The 20,882-nt window shown below is 33.9% G+C and overlaps 1 protein-coding gene across 1 annotated transcript in view; it reads right to left on the bottom strand.

The window, feature by feature from the left end:
• Positions 1-3,192: 3,192 nt before the first annotated feature.
• Positions 3,193-20,882, bottom strand: part of LOC125668142 (ubiquitin carboxyl-terminal hydrolase 7-like) — a 35,664-nt gene continuing 17,974 nt past the window's right edge. Inside the window, exons 16-32 of the mRNA XM_056163057.1 lie at positions 20,164-20,308; positions 17,440-17,509; positions 17,129-17,324; positions 15,537-15,638; positions 14,442-14,541; positions 14,193-14,285; positions 12,058-12,125; positions 11,308-11,462; positions 11,027-11,194; positions 10,588-10,696; positions 10,012-10,089; positions 9,779-9,882; positions 7,378-7,549; positions 7,166-7,213; positions 6,984-7,055; positions 4,165-4,267; positions 3,193-4,073 (exon numbers count right to left, since the gene is read on the bottom strand). Coding sequence (XP_056019032.1) covers positions 3,967-4,073; positions 4,165-4,267; positions 6,984-7,055; positions 7,166-7,213; positions 7,378-7,549; positions 9,779-9,882; positions 10,012-10,089; positions 10,588-10,696; positions 11,027-11,194; positions 11,308-11,462; positions 12,058-12,125; positions 14,193-14,285; positions 14,442-14,541; positions 15,537-15,638; positions 17,129-17,324; positions 17,440-17,509; positions 20,164-20,308 — 1,890 coding nt within the window. The 3' untranslated portion in view covers positions 3,193-3,966. The remainder of the gene's footprint in view (positions 4,074-4,164; positions 4,268-6,983; positions 7,056-7,165; positions 7,214-7,377; positions 7,550-9,778; positions 9,883-10,011; positions 10,090-10,587; positions 10,697-11,026; positions 11,195-11,307; positions 11,463-12,057; positions 12,126-14,192; positions 14,286-14,441; positions 14,542-15,536; positions 15,639-17,128; positions 17,325-17,439; positions 17,510-20,163; positions 20,309-20,882) is intronic.

Here is a 20,882-nt window from a genome sequence, read left to right as displayed (position 1 = left end):
AAATTGCAATATCTTGGAGCTTATGGTTCGGTATGTATCCTGCCTACACTACAATGTCTTCCTACTGTGATACTGAAACTTTGACCTTTGACCTCTAACCTTGAAAAACAAGACATCTTCCTCTCATCAAGGTGATCAAATGTACCAATTTGCAATATCCTAGAGCTTACGGTTTGGTTTGTATCCTGCCTACAAGGTTTTCAAACCAAGTAATACTGCGACCTTGACCTCTAACCTTGTACACAATAGGCATCTTTTTCTTATCATGGTGATCAAATGTACAAATTGCAACATCCTGCAGCTTATGGTTCGGTTTGTATCCTGCCTACAAAGTTGTTTTCCTACTAAGTGATACTGTGACTTTGACCTTGAAAAACAATAGGCCTCTTCCTCCCATTATGGTGATCAAATGTACCAAGTTGCAATATTCTGGAGCTTACGTTTCTGTTAGTATAACTTTGACCTTTGATCTCTAACCTTGAAAAACAATAGGCATCTTCTCTTATCATGGTGATCAAATGTACCAAGTTGCAATATCCTGGAGCTTACGGTTCTGTTAGTATTCTGCCTACAAGGTTTTCCTACTAAGTAATATGACCTTGACCTCTGACCTTGAATAATAGGTATCTTCCTCTCATCATGGTGATCAAATGTACCATGTTGCAGTGTTCTAGAGCTTCCGGTTCGGTTTGTATCCTGCCTAAAAGGTTTTCCTACTAAGTAATACTATGACCTTGACTTTTGACCTTGAAAAACAGTAGGTATCTTCCTCTCATCATAGTGATCAAATATACCAAGTTATAATATCCTGGAGCTTATGGTTCGGTTTGTATTCTGCCCACAAGGGTTTCTACTAGGTTTTCCTACTAAGTGATACTAAGATCTTGACCTTTCACCTTGAAAAACAATGGGCATCTTCCTCTCATCATGGTGATCAAATGTACCAAGTTGTAAAATCCTGGAGCTTAAGGTTCAGTCTGTATCCTGCCCACAAGGTCCAGACAGACAGACAGACAGACGAACTGAGAGAGACAAACGATGCCATACCACAATACGTCCCATCTTTGACGGGCGAATAAAAACCGGTCATTTTGATGATTATCAATAGATTTAACAAAAACAGACAAACACAATTCCGAAAGACGGCATAGCTCTTAATGTTAACAATCTTTTCAGTAAAATAAAATGCCAGACCTATAAGTTTAGGTATTAATGAGCATCCTAAGCCAATGTAAATTGCTTAATTCAAACTTTGATGCTTTACTAAATAATCAGGGGCCGCATTTCACAGCTCAAGTAGAGAGGTCTTTTAGCCAGTTTTAATTTATTACCAATTTTAAAAACTGCCATTGAGAGAGTAAGAGGATGTCAAGTTATAAAATTTTCAGATTGAAAATCATTATTAACACTGAATCTACTGTGAACATGGACATATTTGTATAGTGTAAATACCCCCCCCCCCCCCCCCCCCCCCCCCCCCCCACTAACATTTTGTTATGAAAAATTCCCAAAACATACCAAAACTCAAATTTTTAAAATTTACAGTACACCATGAGAATGTTTGCATATCAATTTGACAAATTGTAGATGTTTGACTCTTGAGAAGATGTATTTTATGAAATCTTTTTGTATATATTCAAATGTAAAAAAAAATGTGTTCATTCAAGTTGTGGCTTTACTGCAATCTAATTAGAATTAGATGTTAGATTTTCTCACATACAAAATGTACATGAGCATGTGAGTGGATCTAAAATTAAATGTTAATTAGATGGGCTTTACTGGGTTCAATGTTTTTGAGATTTTTTGCATACTCCTTGCTATTTTGGCAAAGGTGAGTAATTAAAAAAATTGTTCCAATAGCAAGTTTCATGAAATTCTGTTGATAAGTGGTTTCATATGAGTTATACTGACAAAACCAGGACTGACGGAGGCCAAACTGGTACAAACTCTCAGAAAAAAAAATCAAATTTCCAGTGAATATGCACATCAACACGCCATGTTCATGTCAAATAAAAAGTTACATGAAATCATGTTTAAGAGGTTTCAGAGGAGTTGCACCGACAAACAGTTCAAGTAGTATACATGTACTTAATTTTGGCCACATTCAAGTTCAAAAGTGGCATAAATCCAAGGGAAAAACTGAATTAGAATTTCCTGCATATATGCACATCCCATGGTATGTCCTTATTAACAACAAAGTATTATGAAATTCTGTTACGACATATGCGACGCTTCTCAATAATATAAAGTTTTTAATGACATTTTACTTGCATTCCGTCTTGTTTCTAAAAAAGATCTTGGGATATATTTATTACCATGTCTGTTAGCAATTTTGATTGTTGCAAAATGTAAATTCAGCTCTTCTGTTTTACAGTAAGTTGTATAAATGGACATTACTGTAGCAGAAAAAAATCTTTGGAACAATTTGGTATTGAACCTGGAACCCTTGCATCACTAGTTGGGTGATCTAACCACTGAACTACGGAGACTGAAATAGTCTTGTAATACTACTCCAATATAAAATTTAAACCTATTTTGGAAATCATACAAGAATTTATCATATCGAGATGAAAACAAAAAAAATCTGAGAAAATGTCAGAAACATTGCATATGTCCTTGAGCAGTTTCAGAGGAGTTGCAAGAACAAGACTGATTGGTCAAAAAAATTTCACCCTCCACCACTCATTGTGCGAGGTATAATCATGTGCGTCTTCTTTCTGCCTAGCCATTGCAAATCCAAATCATGAGAAACTGCATATTACTATAAGGAACTCTTGTAAGAACTTCTAGTCCTCATTATGAAGTAATGTTTTGCAATGAGTTTCATAATATTTCCTCCAGTTTCCTCCTACATTAATGACCAATAGAAGTTGTAGAACTTGTTTGTTAATTGTTGTTAAACATATAAAGTTCAAACTTTTGTCTTGTAACATCTGAAAAGAAGTAGATGTGCATACAAGGACAGATAAAAACAAGGATTCAGATGTTATGATGACACGTAAATTGATTGCGACCCGTTATTGCAAGGGACTCGGATGACAAAATATCCCTGTTTGTTTATTGAACTGAGGTTCAATAGATTGAATTGATATTGCACACTTGGGATTTCCCCCAAAAAGACTTGTCCTCTTAAAATGCATTTAAACAAGATGACTTCAGAAACTCAAACAATGATGACTAGAAAAAAAGTTATTTTTTTTAGAATTTAATTTTATTATTTTTACAAATGAAGTAACATTGCATTTTTTATGCCCACATGTAAGTGGCATGTAAATATTACATAAAACATTACATCATGCATTCTGTAGACAACATTAAAAAAAGCATATTCAAACCTCAAGTTGCTAATGATCGGATAGACAGGACAACTTGCCTCAATTCCATACTAAATAAATTTTATTTAATAAGCCTACCCATTACCTAACTCCACCTTTCATAACAACACCAAGAGGTGTATAGTATATATTTAAGGTTTAACTATTAAAATAATGTAATCTTCAGGGCAAAAAGCTGGCTAATAAATATCAACTACATCAGAACTGGGTAATTATCAATTTGATTGTGAGATTACCCTCAAATGAAGAACAAACAATCAATTCTTTGTTTATGCTACTCACCCGTAAATTCTATGATTTTTCTTTTTTTATTGAAACAAAGACAAAAAATTAAAGTCTATTTATCAATTTCTTATTTCAAAATAACAGAACTCTTGTCTCATCTTGAATCACATATCACACTAGACCACAAACAAAGATGATTGCACAGAATATGAAAAAATGTAAAAACAAAACCACAGACAATGGTCTTCAGTATTACAGAAAAGCTGCATAAATCTTGGGATTTTGTGCTCTTTGTAGCTAGTGTAAACAGCACTCTAGACTAGATCTTTATTCTCCTTTCTTCAAAGTTAGTCTGGAAGTCCAAGCGAGACAAACCCACGAATGAAGAGACAGATACTGCTTGTCCTCAGTTGTGGATTTTGATTGCCTTTTCTAAATAATTGTATCTAGTTCGTTTAGGTGTCTTATTGATGTGATCCAGACCAAGCCATGGTCTTGCTTGCATGTTTGCACCTGAAATTAATGAGACCACACATTTATAACTAAACTAAATATAAAATCTGCATTTTTTGTACAACACTAACTTTCAAAACAACCAACTTGCCTTGTATTGAATGAGGCCTGAAAATGTCAAGGTCCACTCGAATGTTCTGATCCTCGTCTGATATGTGCTCAACTCTACCCATCACTACCACAGCAAATTTGTACTAAAACATCATAAAATTCACACTTGAAGTCGGAAATTGTAACAGTAACCATAAGCCCTCACAGTTAGAAGTACATTATTCTAGTATAATGTACCAACTTAAAATTACTCAGCCAATACCGTTCTCTCATTACAAGAAAATAAAATAATATCAATATCAAAGATACTGTAACCCAGCTTTTATTTGCAGCTTGCGATTCACCAGTGGTAAACTGGTTCGTGGTGAGTAATTTTCGTGATCAAGCCTTTTAGAGTCTATGAGACATTCAAGGACTGTTTCACAACGAGAAATATTCGTGACAATGAGGTTCTTGTGAAATTTTATCCAACATGAATAAAAGTTGGTTTACAGTAATTAGAGGTGGTCACCTGAGTATCATACAACAAAAGAACTTAATTTGAAGTGCTGATTGAGCAATTTTTTAAACTCTGAAAACTGGATCTCATTTTTCTTCTTAGAGGTCACAAAGGATCACATGACTAAAGGATCAAGACATACTGTCTGGTTACAAGCAAATTTTGTGCCAAATATGAGTTTCTAATGCCTTTCTAGTATACAGTCATGACTTGCAACAAATGGATTTATTTAGAACATTTTTACCAGTGTCCTAGACAATGGCCAAATATTAGTAACCTTGGTTTAGTCACAGCATACTCTCTACAACCTTTATGTCAAGTCTGAATTTCTATGCAAAGTTACTTGCTCTTAGACATATTTTCTGACTTGCTTTTTTTTTTTTTTATACCAGTGACCTTGGTAAAATGTCTTTAGTTCTGGATCAGGACAGTTTGGTCTTCAGCAATCTTTGTGTCAAGCAGGAGTTTCTAATTGTAGTATGGACATTTATCTATATTTTTGAATTATTATTAAATGCTTCTATAATTTCTGACTCCTTTTATTAGTAACCTTGACCTGGGCAAATGACCTTGATTCAAGGGCAGTACATACTGTCTGGTCATAAGCAACCTTTATGTAAAGTATGAATTTCAAATTTTCTCCCTTACTAAATTAGGTTTAGACAAATATTTTCAGTGGATTTCTATTAGTGACCATGGTCAAATGACCTTGATTCAGGTTGATCACGTTCACAGTTCTCCCAGTGGTTACTGTTGGTATCTTTAATCATCATTGGTAAACCAATGGAACCAAAAGTTCACCAAAGGTAGTTACCATTGGTAGATTTTCTTGCAGGGTGACCACATTCGTGGGAGAATTCAATGGTAGTGTGGGAATTTTGTTTATTAATCATATCTTCAAAATGGCAACTAAAATAGGCGTCCATGCAAATGTTGCCGACATTTCCAGTGCAGTATTGCCACTGCAAATGAGATTAAAGGACAAAGACTACAGATTCCTTGTTAGAGGAAAAGATATTAGAAACATATCTTGGTATATACTGGTGCTTGACAGATCAAAGATCATTTTCCGACATTTTGAATGTACAAGAAAAACGTATTTATAATGTTCTGTTTCTTACTTCAATTGGTTTGTGGCCATGGTGCTAGAAAAATTGCTAGTCTGACACATTCATTACCATTGTTAATTTCCCTACCAATGGCTAACAAAATTCCGTTTACAGTTCTGACGCAACCAATAATAAGTAGGGTTTAAATTTCACAATTTTGGTAAGGCTTCAGGTAGCCAGGTTTTGCACTTGATGTTTAAATACATAATTTATTATATTATCTATCATAGTTCCACCCTGGACAATGAGGCCAGAAATTTTTTAATTCTAGTAGAGGTCTCTATGCTCTATACAACTATGCACTTACTTTGTTTCCCAAATGCTCAGAAGTACAGAATAACTTTTTTAAAACACATTTAATGCAGTTTCACTATCATATCCTAAACCTCGAGACTTGACTTCTGACCCAGTAACCATGAATATCACAATTTTGGTAGACACTATGTTCCTTATATTAAAGTTAAATATCCAGGATTAAAGATAGTATTATTTTTACAATGTAAAGGGTTAACAAATAGACACAGATAGCAATTCCCCATCCCAACATCAAGTAATTCAACCTCTATATTAAACACTACATAATCAGATATCATATCAACAGGAATTCATACTGGTAGAAAATTCAATTTAAAGATGAAACTAGATATGTTAGTATGATATAAATGCCCCCCCCCCCCCCCCCCCCCCCCCCCCCCACATTCAAGTTTGAAATATTTGCAAGTTCAGGCATGTAAAAATAAAATTGGGGGTAAATGAAGAAAAATTAACATATCATTTTGGTGCTTCTGTTCTCTTGAATCAGTTTTGAAGAGAATTAAATTTGTTTTTAAGTAGATAGAAGTGCAAGATGGACCGCATAATGAATGATTAAGATACTAATTACAGTATGAACATGATTAATAACCAAGCAAAAACAGTCTCCAAATTTTTGGGGGACTTATAAGTAAATGCTTGTCATGACTTCCCACAGTTTGTTTCCTACATGTAGATGCACAAGAGTGGAAAAGAAGATATTTGAATATCCCATCACTTTCTGAGGTTTTGAATCAGCTTCTCAGCCTGCAGGGAGCCAAGGACAAAATAATTTATTCATTTTATTGCCTTGGCCCTGACGTATTTGAGGAGTTCAAATGTTAACAATAAATTCTGCATGACGAACAAAAACAGACCGCACTATGTCAGGTGACCTTAAAAGTGAGTCCTACACCTTCCACATTTCTGTTAGACTGTACCAGAGGAAAAGGAACACACCTTCTCAAATTCTTTATCTGGAATATCCAACTTTCTTTGAACTCTCTCTTTCACAGCAGAAAATGGTTCATTCTGCAAAAAGAAACCAATCATTATCCTCACTACAATAAATTCTATTTACCTACAAAAATATTTCTCAAAAGAGGTAAACAAAAAATGATATATAATGAAATCACATTTACCTGTTTGATTTTTAATAAAAACGGAACACCAAAAGTTGAAAAGACCTCCTGAAAAGAAAGAAAAGGGATGATTTAATATCGAGTCTGAAAAGAACTGTAAACCTTTTCCAACTACTTGTCCATCAAAAGCTACACACACTTACACTACCGTGTAAGGAAAACATTGTTCTTTCATGCATATATAAAGACCAAATACTGGACATTGTAATTACCTTGTGGAAATGAGCCACTGGGATTAATGTCTCATTGGAACTTAAAGATACTTCATCCAGAGGCAGCTCCTCAATTCTAAAGCTTTTGGTAGACCCCTGGGAGTTCAACATATCTAGCAGAGTGTCTTCACGTTGAATAGAGTAGATTTTGTAACTGATCACTTCCAACAATCTGCAAAACAATTTGATTTTCTGTTATGATGATAATTTTCATACTCCTGCCTATGGTCTGATCAAACATGTAAATGACTTTGTGTAAAATAAAGACAACTATCACCAATCCTTGTGTCAGTTTACATGAATATTTAAAAATATGGACAAATCTAACAAAATTAATGCTTGGTTTACTTTTTCAAACTTTGTCAATTTTTGATTGGCATCAAATGGAGCTTACCAATGATATGCTGGTACTTGTACCAAAAAAAATTAATTATAAATATAAATAAACAAGAGGTCCATAGGACTTATCAGTCACCTGAGTATTACCGGTAGTTAAAGATATCAATAGCCCCAAGGGCTAAGAAATCTATAATGATTTTCCTGTTCTATCTATCTAAGCTAAATTCTAATATTCCCCAGTAGTGTAAAACAAGATGTGTTTTCAAAACACAAATGCCCCTGAAAGTGCCCATTCTGATGAAAGACTTTACATAATATATTAACACTATATTCCTATTGGACCTGCCCTTGAGTCAGAACCAGGGGTCGTGAAATTTACAATTTTGGTACATCCCTTTCTGCTTTTCCTAAATATGCATTTAGTTTTTATACAGTATCAGTAAAAATCAAAGGAGTCTTTCAAATGATAAAGACATTAATAACTATGATAATTTTGGCTTCACTCTGGAACCAAAACCCTGCTCCTGGGATCACAAAATTAACAATTTTGATAAATGGCTAACCACTCCTTCTAAATATCTATTTACTTTCAATTTCATAGTATCAATAACATTATAGAAGATGTTATTCAAATTTTTAAACACAAACATTATGTGCCAAGTTTGAATATTGCCTTGAAGTCAGAGCCTCTACCCTAGGGATCATGAAATTTACAATTTTGGTAGAGACCTTTCTGCTCTACATTACTATGCATTTAGTTTTTCTTAAAAATGAGCCCTTGTAGATAAATTGTTTTGAAAATAGGTCAATTTCTGCACTCCCCTTAAAGCTCTGGGGGTGCAGGAGCCCTAAAATTTACAATTCATGTCCCCCTTGTCCAAAAGATGCTTCATACCAAAAATTTTAAAAGAATTGGAAAGGTAGTAATCAAGAAATCAAAAAATGTTCAATTGCTAACCGATGGCAGATGACAGCGGACACAACAATAAAAGTAGGTCACTTGATTGATTCAGGTCAGTCAGGTGACCTAAAAGTGGGATAACAGTCATTTGAAGTATTTTTTTTAACATTTTCACATATTTAGTTCCCTCTTTTTTATATAGTCATTTTTATTTCTAGGCATAAATCTAATTGCAATCTAAGACAGTGTGTTTTGGTCTTTACTCAAATAAGATATACTCAAAAAGTTTTAATCAAATTGGATATACTCTAGAAAATTATGTCTATGGACAATGTGATTTCCCACCCCTTCCCAATTACCTGAAAGCCTTCTCCACATATATACTAACAATTTCACTCATTTTTTTAAAAAAAAATCTTCCAATTAGGATAAGAGCAAAAATAAAACAGGGGCAAAACTTACCCTGTATAAAGTGAATCTTAAAGGTTTAATCAAAGCCAGGTAGTAAAATTATAGAGTGTTTAACAAAACCAAAATGGGTTCTTAACCAAAATTATGACAAAGGGGTCTAAAGAAAGTTATTGGTTAAAAGTGGATCAAATACTTCAATTTTGATTTGCATTTGCCTGGCACATACTTCACTTTTTACCATAGTATGATACACTCTATATAAATCCAGTAATATTCATTTATATCATAAAAGATATTGGTAACATTCTAAATCATGAAACTGTGTGTGTTTAACTATTTATATATTCAACACATATAATATAACATTTATTTTGTAGTTCACTATATCGGCAAAAGAACTCTATCAAAGACACTATAGCTCTTTAAAGCAGTTCCATGAAATTATAAAGTAATTTTTAAACATCACATAAATGCATGAATTATATTTTGTCTACTCTTCTTTTCTTTTGATACAATTTATACCTACAGTATGGTTAATGCTATCTTTTGTACATTTCAGATTTCCATAACATCTCTGCTGGGCAAGCACCTCATCTTTAATCATCATTTTCCAACAACTTCACTCTTTCAAAACTACCTCTTTCCAAACCAATTTCTTTACAAGCCACTAATATTTTGGGTTTTTACTTTGCTGCTAACGTAACTAAGTCACATTTCTCTTTACGAGACTGTCCCGTTTTTTTTATTTACCTGAGTTTTCCTGAACCTCCCTCTGCCAGTGTGACTTGTTTCTTAGCTTCTTCCAACAAATCAGTCACTCTTCCAGTTTTGTTTGGATAAAGCACTAATTCCTTCTAAAAAAACAATAAATTCACACATTTTACATGAACCTTATTACAAGGACATCAATTAATACAATAATTCTCCATATAGGATCAAACATTTCAAGTTGCACCATTCTGAAGACAGAAAATGAATCATACCTCTTCCTTTAATTTGCTGTTGACCCAGGTGCATTTAAACTGCTTCTTGTTTTCTAATTCATTAATTCTTATATTTAACTGAAAAATGAAAGTAAATCCATTAAGAAACAAGCAGTACATTTTGCAGCTACTTTAATTTTCTTCACAGAACAAAGGACTATATACAATAAGAGTCTTATCTGCCCCCATAATATTCAAATTTTAAAGCTATAAAGAATGACTACATCTTATTTTCATAAAAGACAACACATTTTCCATAATTTTGTTGTGATATTTACAATCATTTGGAGTATACAACATCAAATGTGACCCAATTTTTTAGATTACATTCTTTTTCTGTCATTTAAGTGTACTTTTTATGACGGCTTAATTCTGAATCGGAGTCAAAGAACAGCTACACAAGGCACACTGACAAGCATGACTGTCCTATTTGGGGGTGGGTGGGGGGCACGTGGAGTCCATATCAAATATGGTTTTTCTCATTGCATAATTTTTATCTTTAATAATCTGTATACAAAGGGAGTTAATTTCTAACTCCCCCACCTATATGAACATATTAAGCACTATTCCTCTTACCTGCTGATAATATAGTTTCCTAGGTTGCTTTGGTTTTGAGTACAACAACAGATCTTTCAGATTTCCCTCAAAAGTACACCTTATAGCATTGCCTGGGCCCTCACGGTAACTGCAATGAAGTGAAAATCACATGTACTCTTCTACAATAAGAAACTTGTGTATAAACTGTGATATGTGTATCTATGCAAATTGATATTAAAGTTACTTTTTGCTGTCAGACAACTTGAAGAGTTTTATAACTTTCGTATTTCATACTCACAAACAATTATTTTCCCTGTATGGCAATGCAACTCCCAGTCATCGATCTAAATTTTTCAGACTAGGGAGCTGCAGTTCTGCAGTTAGTACTTCTATTACAAGTAGAAGTTTTCTGCTTTTCTACAAATTCTGGACAAGAATTACCATGAGCCAGTTGACAAACTAAACTACGTCCACTGACCTTTGTGGTTTGAAGAACTGAAGCAGATAAGGATCAGTCTGTAGATACTGGGCCACAGCCTTGGCCATCTGATCATAGTTCATCCTCATGGACAAGTCTAGAGAGAAACCAGGATCACTGGGATTTAGTTTATCACAGAAAATCACCTCAACCCTGTAGTAGAGATCCCTACAAAGAAAGATTTCAACATTGGTGTCAGAACTCTCTCTCATTCATAAAGAAGCCACTGTTAGGAACTGTACTACTGTGACAACATATAACAATCTCTCATCTAATCTTACTTGAAGTATTCCTTGGCAGTGGGCAGTTCATACTGATGAACTTCAGGGTCATCTCTTTGAAAGACAATTATATCACCATCCATCAGCTCATCCAGTGTTTTCTCCAGAGGTAAATTGACATCATCTATCAGTTCCACCATGTTTGGCTTTACCTCCTGCAAAAACTTCTCATGTTGAACTCTTGATGCCTTGTAAACTCTTTGTAAAATTGTTTCAATATACTGTGATTGCATTACTTTTTTGCTCATTGCTGTAAATTCTTTATTTTACGCCAGTACTTAATACCGCAAAATACCTTGTAGACATCAAATCGCAAATGGGCTGTTGATCAAGAGTTTTAACACTGATTTCAGCAATGTAAAATAAAAGTGAGTAATCTTATTTTGAAAATGGTGCTTCTGATTAAATTACGTGATAATAAATTCCTAGAGCATATACTTGGGAATCTACATTATCAATTTTCACTGTTTTTGTGGTTACACTAGAAATCCAGTGTCCATCAAAGTACAAATATTGATCATAAAGGCATTACATAAAAGAGCTTCCCATGAAGTTACAAGTCAACGAAAATGTGAAATGTTTGCTTAGATATCCATGAAATTTGATGAAACCACAGTAATACATACATGATATTATATACAGTAACTTAACTTTGCAAAAATAAGATTTTTGTTGCAACCATCATGGTGTATTTCTTGCTTCTCTTTACTATCTATCTTTCTACGTTTTTTCTTCATTTTAAGAATTTACCTCAAAGAGTATCAGAGGTGTGTTACTAGGGAAACCTGCCCGTCTGCACAAGTCTGGTACCAGTTCAGCTGAAATATTGAGAAATCTCCAGTGTAACCTCCCAAGCATGATTGAATACTTGAACCTATAAAGCCTACCAATTTATTCAATTTGATTAAAAATAAAAATAAAATTTATTCCATATGATTATCTCGGTATAAACAAGAGGCTCATGGGCCACATCGCTCACCTGAGCAGCAGTTTCTAGCAATAAACAAGCTTGACCAAAACTATCATTATACAAGTAGCTTGGTTCAGAAAGAAAACTTCAAAGATAAAGACTAAACAAACTTAATTATTAAACATGACTAAAAATTCATTAATTATCATATGCCCTTGTAGATGGGTATGACCTTTCATAATAACAAATTTCATTTAAGGATACTTTTTGCCAAGTTTGGTTCCTTATACATTCGCATGTAAAACTTTGATCCCCTATTGTGGCCCCACCATAATCCCAGGGGTCCTGATTATTACAAACTTGAATCTCCACTTTATAAGGAAGCTTTCATGTAAATTTCAGCTTTTCTGGCCCTGTGGTTCTTGAGAAGATTTTTAAATGACCCCACCCTATTTTTGCATATTTGTGATTATCTCCCCCTTGAAGGGAGCATCCCTTCATTTGAATAAACTTGAATCCTCTTCACTTAAAAATGATTTGTTCCAAGTTTGATTGAAATTGGTCCATTGGGTCTGGAGAAGATTTCCTATATATCAACATGTAAAACTTTTATCCCCTATTGTGGCCCCACCCTACCCCAAGGGGTCATGATTTGAATAAACTTGAATCTCCACTATGTCAGGAAGTTTTCAAGTAATTTCAGCTTTTCTGGTCCTGTGGTTTTTGATAAGATTTTTAAATGACCCCACCCTATTTTGCATTTTTGTGATTATCTCCCGTTTAAAGGGACTGGTTCACGATTTTTGAACAAAATATTTTTGATTTTTGATGTTAAACATTAAAAGTATAACTCATTTAATATTGACAACCAAAATGTTGACCTTCTGAATGCAAAAATAAAAGCTATATTCCACACTTAAATCTTTGTTATGTAAACAAAGACTCGAGTCTTTTTATGTATATAAATAAACTGGTGAAATATTGAATTTGTTATATATAGCATCTTAATTCTGCATAGTCACAAAATTTAACGTTTAGATGACACATTTTACACAAAGAATACTTGAAATGTGAAAGATATAATAAGCTTAGATCGATATCCAATCTTTGTTTACAAACAAATAATGAATTCTCTAAAATGAGCTTCTGTGATAATGTATAACCTTAATTTTTATGTGAAACATTTTAAACATGTTAGATAGTAGATTTGGATCATTAAAAGTGAAAAATAAAATTTTGGGGAAAATCGTGAATCAGTCCCTTTAAAGGGGGCATGACCCTTCATTCGAATAAACTTATAGCCCCTTCACCCAAGAATGCTTTGTGCCAAGTTTGGTTGAAATTGGCCCAGTGGTTCTGGAGAAGAAGATGAAAATCTGAAAAGTTTGCATTGATGACACAGACACCGACAAATTTTTATCAGAAAAGTTCACTTAATTAAGCCTTCGGCTCAGGTGAGCTTAATAATACCTAACAATTTATGTAATATAAATACAACTAAATGCATTGGAACCATATATATCATTGACCTGCTGGTGGCCAACAAATTACAATGTCACATGGAAAAGAAGTAAGGTGTGATCTGAAATGCAGCACAATGACTCACTTAAATATGTCAACATACAAAGGTATGATGAAAAAGTCTTTAAAATTCCATTAAATTATCCAAGGGCCAGAATTCTACTGAAAGTAACACAAATGGAACAAAACTCAAACTTAACCTGATATACAATAACACATTGAAAGTCAGTTAAATATCTGCAAGCAGAGTAAAAGAGTTTTCACAAAATTCACAGAAAACAGTGATTTCTATCTGTCAGATAAAGGTAAATTAAAATAAGAGTTTTAACTTGATCTGAAGCACATCTATATTCTAATAGTCAGCTCAATGTCTGCAGGCATAACAAATATAACAGAACGACAGAATGGGGCAACACTATAGTGGAATAAGATTTTTAAAAAATCTTATACTTACAAACTTTGGCCGAGATTGGCACATACATATGACCACAAAAGGAGACTGAAGCTGTTTTTGGATCATATAACTTGATAAATATTAACACATCATCTGAAAAATAAACACAGAGTGGGATTGAGTACCAACAATTCAAAAATAAATTTAAACAACAAATGGATTTGTTTTCATTTCTTTTCATTGTAATATAAATGTACTAGTTCTCATATCTTGTTATTGAAAAGTAAATTGTCTTTATCTTAATCTTACTGTCTTTATCAAAGATGGGAAGTTCCTGTAATCCACTCTCTGGACTCAGAGTCTCCACCCACAAAGTCCATGGACTCTCATTTTCTGCTACTTCCTGAACCTATGGATCAACACAGAAAAAGTCATATACGTACATGCTGCACTATTGACAACAGTTTTTCAGGCCACTCTATATACACTGTACAATGTACATTTATATATACAATGAATTTCTCTCATCAATATAAGATGCAAACAATTATCGTGCAAAATATCAATCATCAATATAAATTAATCATTCCCAGGGGCTACAGTTTTGCAGCTAATTCTCCCTGTCAATAAAAATTGAGAAGAAAAACAGAAAGATATGAAAAGCATGTACAGCTGTTTTTGATTTACTAGTAAATCAAGAAATTTCCCCACCTGAATTTTTTTACCATTATGGAGTATTGGTAACGAATGAATACTACACTTTAAAACCCAAACTTACATTATAAGCAGAATTTTTAGCAAGGATTTAATTTTGGTATTATTAGCAACAGTGTTGAGATTGCTAAAACTGAACATCGCTAACAATTTATTTCATATCAGAGGTAATAGCTTTCTTTCTTTAAATTATAATAAAGTTGCTAAAATTAGCTCTCATAAATGTATCTACCCATAATTTATGACAAAAATCACTAAATTTGTGTCTTGTTAGTAATACCACTTATAGATAAGATAAGATAAATTTATTCCAATTTACGGTACTTCACACAAAGACTTGCCATGGAAAAAGGATGATTCATAGCAATTTTACAATTTCTTTTATATACCCAGTTATTGATGTGTCTACTCCCATTTGGACATGTAAAATGAAGATTTAGTATTTAGTCAATTAGGTCACATAAAACAAACTGTCCTTATGGGACTTCCCTCCCCCCCCCCCCCCCTTTCTCATCCCATCCCAAATGTAAAATTGCTTTAAATCATCTTTTTTCCAAGACTAGTCTATGTGTAGAGTATGTTTACTACAAGTGCAAAGGGTAATTACTTATGGCTTGGAAAGCACATGAATATCACATATCATGTCACCACATCATAAATGCATGTCATTTTTTTTTTAAAATCTTTTACCGTCTTATGTGTATTTGAATCCATATCCATGAATGTTGGCCGAACCGTCTGATTTTGACGACTTTGGACTGGCCAAATTCTCATCTGCTGCATTGGATATTTCTGCAAAATTAAGAAAAGTTTGTGAATAAATAAAGCAGCATTCTTTCATACAAAGTCCCATCTCATAATGATATCATATTTACATAAATCAATGTTTTGACCAGTAATAAACCTATGCTGTTTCAATATACATGTATATCTATTTCTCAAATAAAGTACTTAATGACATTTCCACATGGCCTAAAACATGAAAATTTATAAAGAGAAGAAAGCTGAATTACAGAACATGAAAATAAGGAATAAATGTCTAGGCTGTTTGTGTTATAGAGGATATGAAATAAACAGAAACATGAATTAATATCTGCACTGTTGGGTTTGCCAATCATACATATTACCAAATGCTTCCATTTTTTCAGTCTTAACAAAAACCTGTTGAGAGCACTGACCATTCCAGTCTCTGTATTTGGACTGTTTACTAGATCAAAGAGAAATTCACTGTCCCTAATTAGATACAAATTCTAATTAATGGAAACATACCAAGTTTGATGATCCTATCCTCAGGCCAAAAATTAAAATTTTATATGATTGGCGTTGTTGGCCAACCCAATAAAGTTGGTGAACTCCAAAGAAATTCTATTGATATTTTATCCCAATCATTCCCCCCCCCCCCCCCCCCCCCCCTTGGTGTATTAATTTGTAATTTTTTAACTTTTTGATCTAATTACCATGCAATGTCAATTCAAATCATCTATGTACTTATATCACGTAAAATTTGTGCATTTTTCATTCAAACCATTTCTATGACCTAATGAACATGTGCATTACAAGAAACAAACAACATGGCAGATATGCTGCAACATAAAGCAGGCTTCTCTGCTCAGTTAATGGGAAAAAGTATTGTCTTGAACGGAACATACACCACTTTGATATAGATTTACTTGATATGATGTTCTTATAGACTTATTAGACAAAACAGACCACAATGAAGATAGAGAGTCAATAAAATTTGGATTCTAAATTCAACCAACATATTCCATCCTAGACCCATTCTAAAGTGCTGAAATTACATACAACTTTTGACATTTCACTTTAAAAGTAGGTAACTTTTAAAATTTTCTAGATTATGTTTTAAATGGTCCATATCATCATGATAATATATATTCTTTTGCAAAGTAAATGTGGCAAACTTCATAGGTTTAAGTCATGTTTATTTCAAGGGGGGGGGGGGGGGGGGGGGGGGCACATTTTGTTTAATTGTGGGTAAAGCCTGTCCTCTGGCTACTGTTAGTGATCTCAGGGTGATATTCAATTCACTGCTCCAGTTATCACACCTGTTTTTGACTTGTAAACAAAGTAGCAGTATGCAAATTAACCATATAACAATATATCAACATGCATGTGGCATTTCCAAATGCAACTATAAAGTGAATATGGCAAATAAATTACGATCATTTGAGATGCAACTGTATAACTGTAAATGAAAGATATTAAAAATCTCACAATGCCAGTAAAGAAAATTCCAGAAATGTAAGAATGAAGATGTTACATACCAGATTCTCAGCAATAATATCCAAGAACTCTAACATAGTACACGATTTTTTCACTTTAAATGTTCTATAATTCACTCTGTCAGGATCAAACAAATCATTCCCTTGATGTCCATAAAAATTGTCATTTGACACAACTTGTATTGTCATGTATAAATGTGCTTCTGTTCTCTCCTTCCTCTTCTGCGCCTCCAGTCTCCTACAAGTCAGGCAACAACAAGTGTTATAAAAAGCATAATATTTCAAATTGGAAATAAAAGTTTCTTAAAATTTCCATTTAAATCCACATCCATTTAGTATTGAGAGATATACACCTTTCTTCAGCTAATCTTTCTATCAAGGTTGGTGGAATGTCGGGTTCTGTTACTTCACACAAAGCATCATCTACAACAACGCAATACGATTTTTTTTAAAAATTAGAATAAAAGACACTTAAAGAATTTCTCCTGCCAATGCAAATAACAACACCCAAAAAAAACACCAAAGAGGCCCATGGGCCACATCGCTCAACTGAGTCACCTTGGTTCATATCTAAAGATTTTTCCTATATATTCGCTTGTAAAACTTTGATCCCTTTTGTGGCCCCAACCTACTCCCAGGGTCCATGATTTTTACAAAATTGAATCTGCACTATGTCATGAAGCTTTCATTTAAATGTAAACTTTTCTGGCCTGTGATTTTTCAGAAGATTTTTAATGATTTTCCCTATATATTTGTATGTAAAATTTTGATCCCCTACTGTGGCCCCATCTTAACCTGGGGACCATGATTTTTACAATCTGTACTATGTCAGGAAGCGTTTGTGCAAATGTAAACTTCTTTAGCCCAATGGTTCTTAAGGAGAAAACTTTTATAGATTTTTTTCTATTTATTAGTTATGTAAAACTTTGATCCACTATTGTGGTCCCATCCTAACACCAGGGGTCATGAGTTTAACAACCTTGAATCTGCACTATGTCAAGAAGCTTTCATGTAAATTCCAGCTCTTCTGGCCCAGTGCAGAGCTGCCAACATTATAAAATGGAAAATAGTAAGGCGGGGGTCGGGGGCCGCCTAGGCCCCTGCCGCTGGAGATCTTTTATGAATAAATATGTAACCTGAACAATTTTAGGCACATTTCAAATCCAAATTTAATGAATTTAGACATACTAATTGTTATGCATTTTACAACTGCAAAAGATCAAATACATCTTTTATTGATTTTACTTTCTAAAACTTGTGTAAAAAATATTGTTACATTAGTATAATATTATATAATTTTACAGTCACTGTGTCAGTTATTCTGGCAAGTTTTTTTAATATATATATATATAATTTTAGTTACTGAATCAGTTATTCTGGCAAGTTTTTTTTATGTCATTTTCGTCGCCATGAGAAATGTTGAAGTTTGTCAAACAGATTGTACACTTATACAAACTCCCCCTTTCTGACTTTGAAATGAATAGATGTTTACAGTGTACTTGCATATTGTTCTTTGAATTTCTAGCTCCATTAGGCTTTCTTCTTTGGGGAAGTATTGTTGTTATTTCCATCAACACATGCTTTACGTTTAGTAGCAGCTGCCATATTGTTTATTTCAAAGTATTAAAATGATCGAGACTCTGTATAGATATAGACTATGCAAACAAACGTAGTAATGACTATAGTTTGTTTATTATAAAAGTAAAAACCAATGACGGACAGCTATAAAAATTTCGAAATGTCAAATAAGCGGAAAATCGGAAGATGTACAGTGAAATCGTAAGGCGTATTTTCGGCCCTAAAATCGTAAGCCTTACGAGAAAATCGTGAGGGTTGGCAGCTCTGCCAGTGGTTCTTGAGAAGATTTTTAAAGGACCCCACCCTATTTTTGCATTTTTGTGATTATCTCCCCTTTGAAGGGGGCATGGCCATTCATTTGAACAAACTTGAAAGCCCTTCACCCAAGGATGCTTTTAGCCAAGTTTGGTTATAATTGGCCCAGTGGTTCTGGAGAAAAAGTGGAAAATGTAACAAGAGGCCCATGGGCCACATCGCTCACCTGAGTCACCTTGGCCCATATCTGAAGACTTTCCATATATATTTGCATGTAAAACCTTAGTCCCTATTATGGCCCAAACTACCCTTTGCAAACTTGAATCTACACTATGTCAGAAAGCTTTCATGTAATGTCAACTTCTTTGGCCCAATGGTTCTTGAAAAGAAGATTTTTAAAGCTTTTCCCTATATTTGTATGTAAAACTTTGATCCCCTATTGTGGCCCCATCCAACCCCAGGGGCCCATGATTTGAACAAACTTGAATCTGCATTATGTCAGGAAGCTTTCATGTAAATCTCAGCTTTTCTGGCTTAGTGGTTCTTGAGAAGAAGATTTTTAAGTTTTCCCCTATATATTTGTATGTAAAACTTTGATCCCCCCTTGTGGCTTCATCCTACCACCGGGGGCCATGATTTGAACAAACTTGAATCTGCAATATGTAAGGAAGCTTTCAGGTAAATTTCAGCTCTTCTGGCCCAGTGGTTCTTGAGAAGAAGATTTTTAAATGACCCCACCCTATTTTTGCATTTTTGTAATTATCTCCCCTTTGAAAGGGAAATAGCCCTTTATTTGAACTAACTTGAAAGCCCTTCACCCAAGGATGCTTTTGGCCATGTTTGGTTGAAATTGGCCCAGTGGTTCATGAGAAGAAGATGAAAATGTGAAAAGTTTACAGACAGACAGACGCTGGACAAAATGTGATCAGAAAAGCTCACTTGAACCTTCGGTTCAGGTGAGCTAAAAAGTTTACAGACGGACAGACAACAGGTGATCAGAAAAGCTCACTTGAGCTTTCAGCTCTGGTGAGCTAAAAAGAAGTAAACATCTCACAATTTCTCTCCTTCAACATATCAAATATCATGATGAAACATTATAAAAAATCATCCAATTTTCATCTTTGTGTCTGGTATACTAAGCAACAGAAATGCTAAATGAATTCTACTACACAGTATAATTAGTAACAGAAATGTTACAAGGAATCTCCTAAGTTTACAAAATGAGGGGGTTATAGATTACTTACTTAAACAATTTTCTCGTATGTACACCAACATGTAGGCATTTGTACAGTGTTTGACGGCCACTTCTTCATCATGTCCTCCAAAGTTGTTGTCTACAGCTTCTTGCTTTGTACACCGCGATACCACATCATCATCAAATTTACACCACTGAAAAAAGACAAGACATTCATTCTCTTTCGATAATTACAAAACTTTATTTCAAGTGTTAAAAAAAAAAACCCATATATTTTTCCTTTCAATATTGGATATAAAAAAAAAACCCGAAGTAAAACAACACACAATGGAGTCTCCATAATCTGGCCGATATTAATCTGGATGCTTTACCTTCCAGACCATTTTTCTGGGGAACGTTATTTTTACATTTATTTTGCATTGTTAATCCATAAAATTTGCGTTCCGGATCCAAACAGTCATTTTTTCTTTTATTACAAAAACGTTAAAATGCATTGAAAATTGTACTGTTAATTTGGACAGTAATTTTTTTTTGGGGGGGGGGAGGTCCGCCTCGGGCAATTTTAGTAAGGCGTAAATTATAAAGAAATCAAATGTTCAAGCCAAACTGCCTAATTGAAGCGATAACCTGTACCCTGTTAACACCTCCCTTAAAGTAGTTGGTATGTGATGACGTGTCAGTAAGATAGCATGTGGCGATAGAAACAATGTATTGCCAATTTTTGCACATCGAATATGTATTGTGAATAAATCTGTAGCACATTATTTT

This window comes from Ostrea edulis, chromosome 4, assembly GCF_947568905.1.
Source record: "Ostrea edulis chromosome 4, xbOstEdul1.1, whole genome shotgun sequence".
Classification (NCBI taxonomy): Eukaryota; Metazoa; Mollusca; class Bivalvia; order Ostreida; family Ostreidae; genus Ostrea; species Ostrea edulis.
Note: the sequence above shows the minus strand (reverse complement) of the source record. Positions and strands in the feature narration are given on the sequence as shown.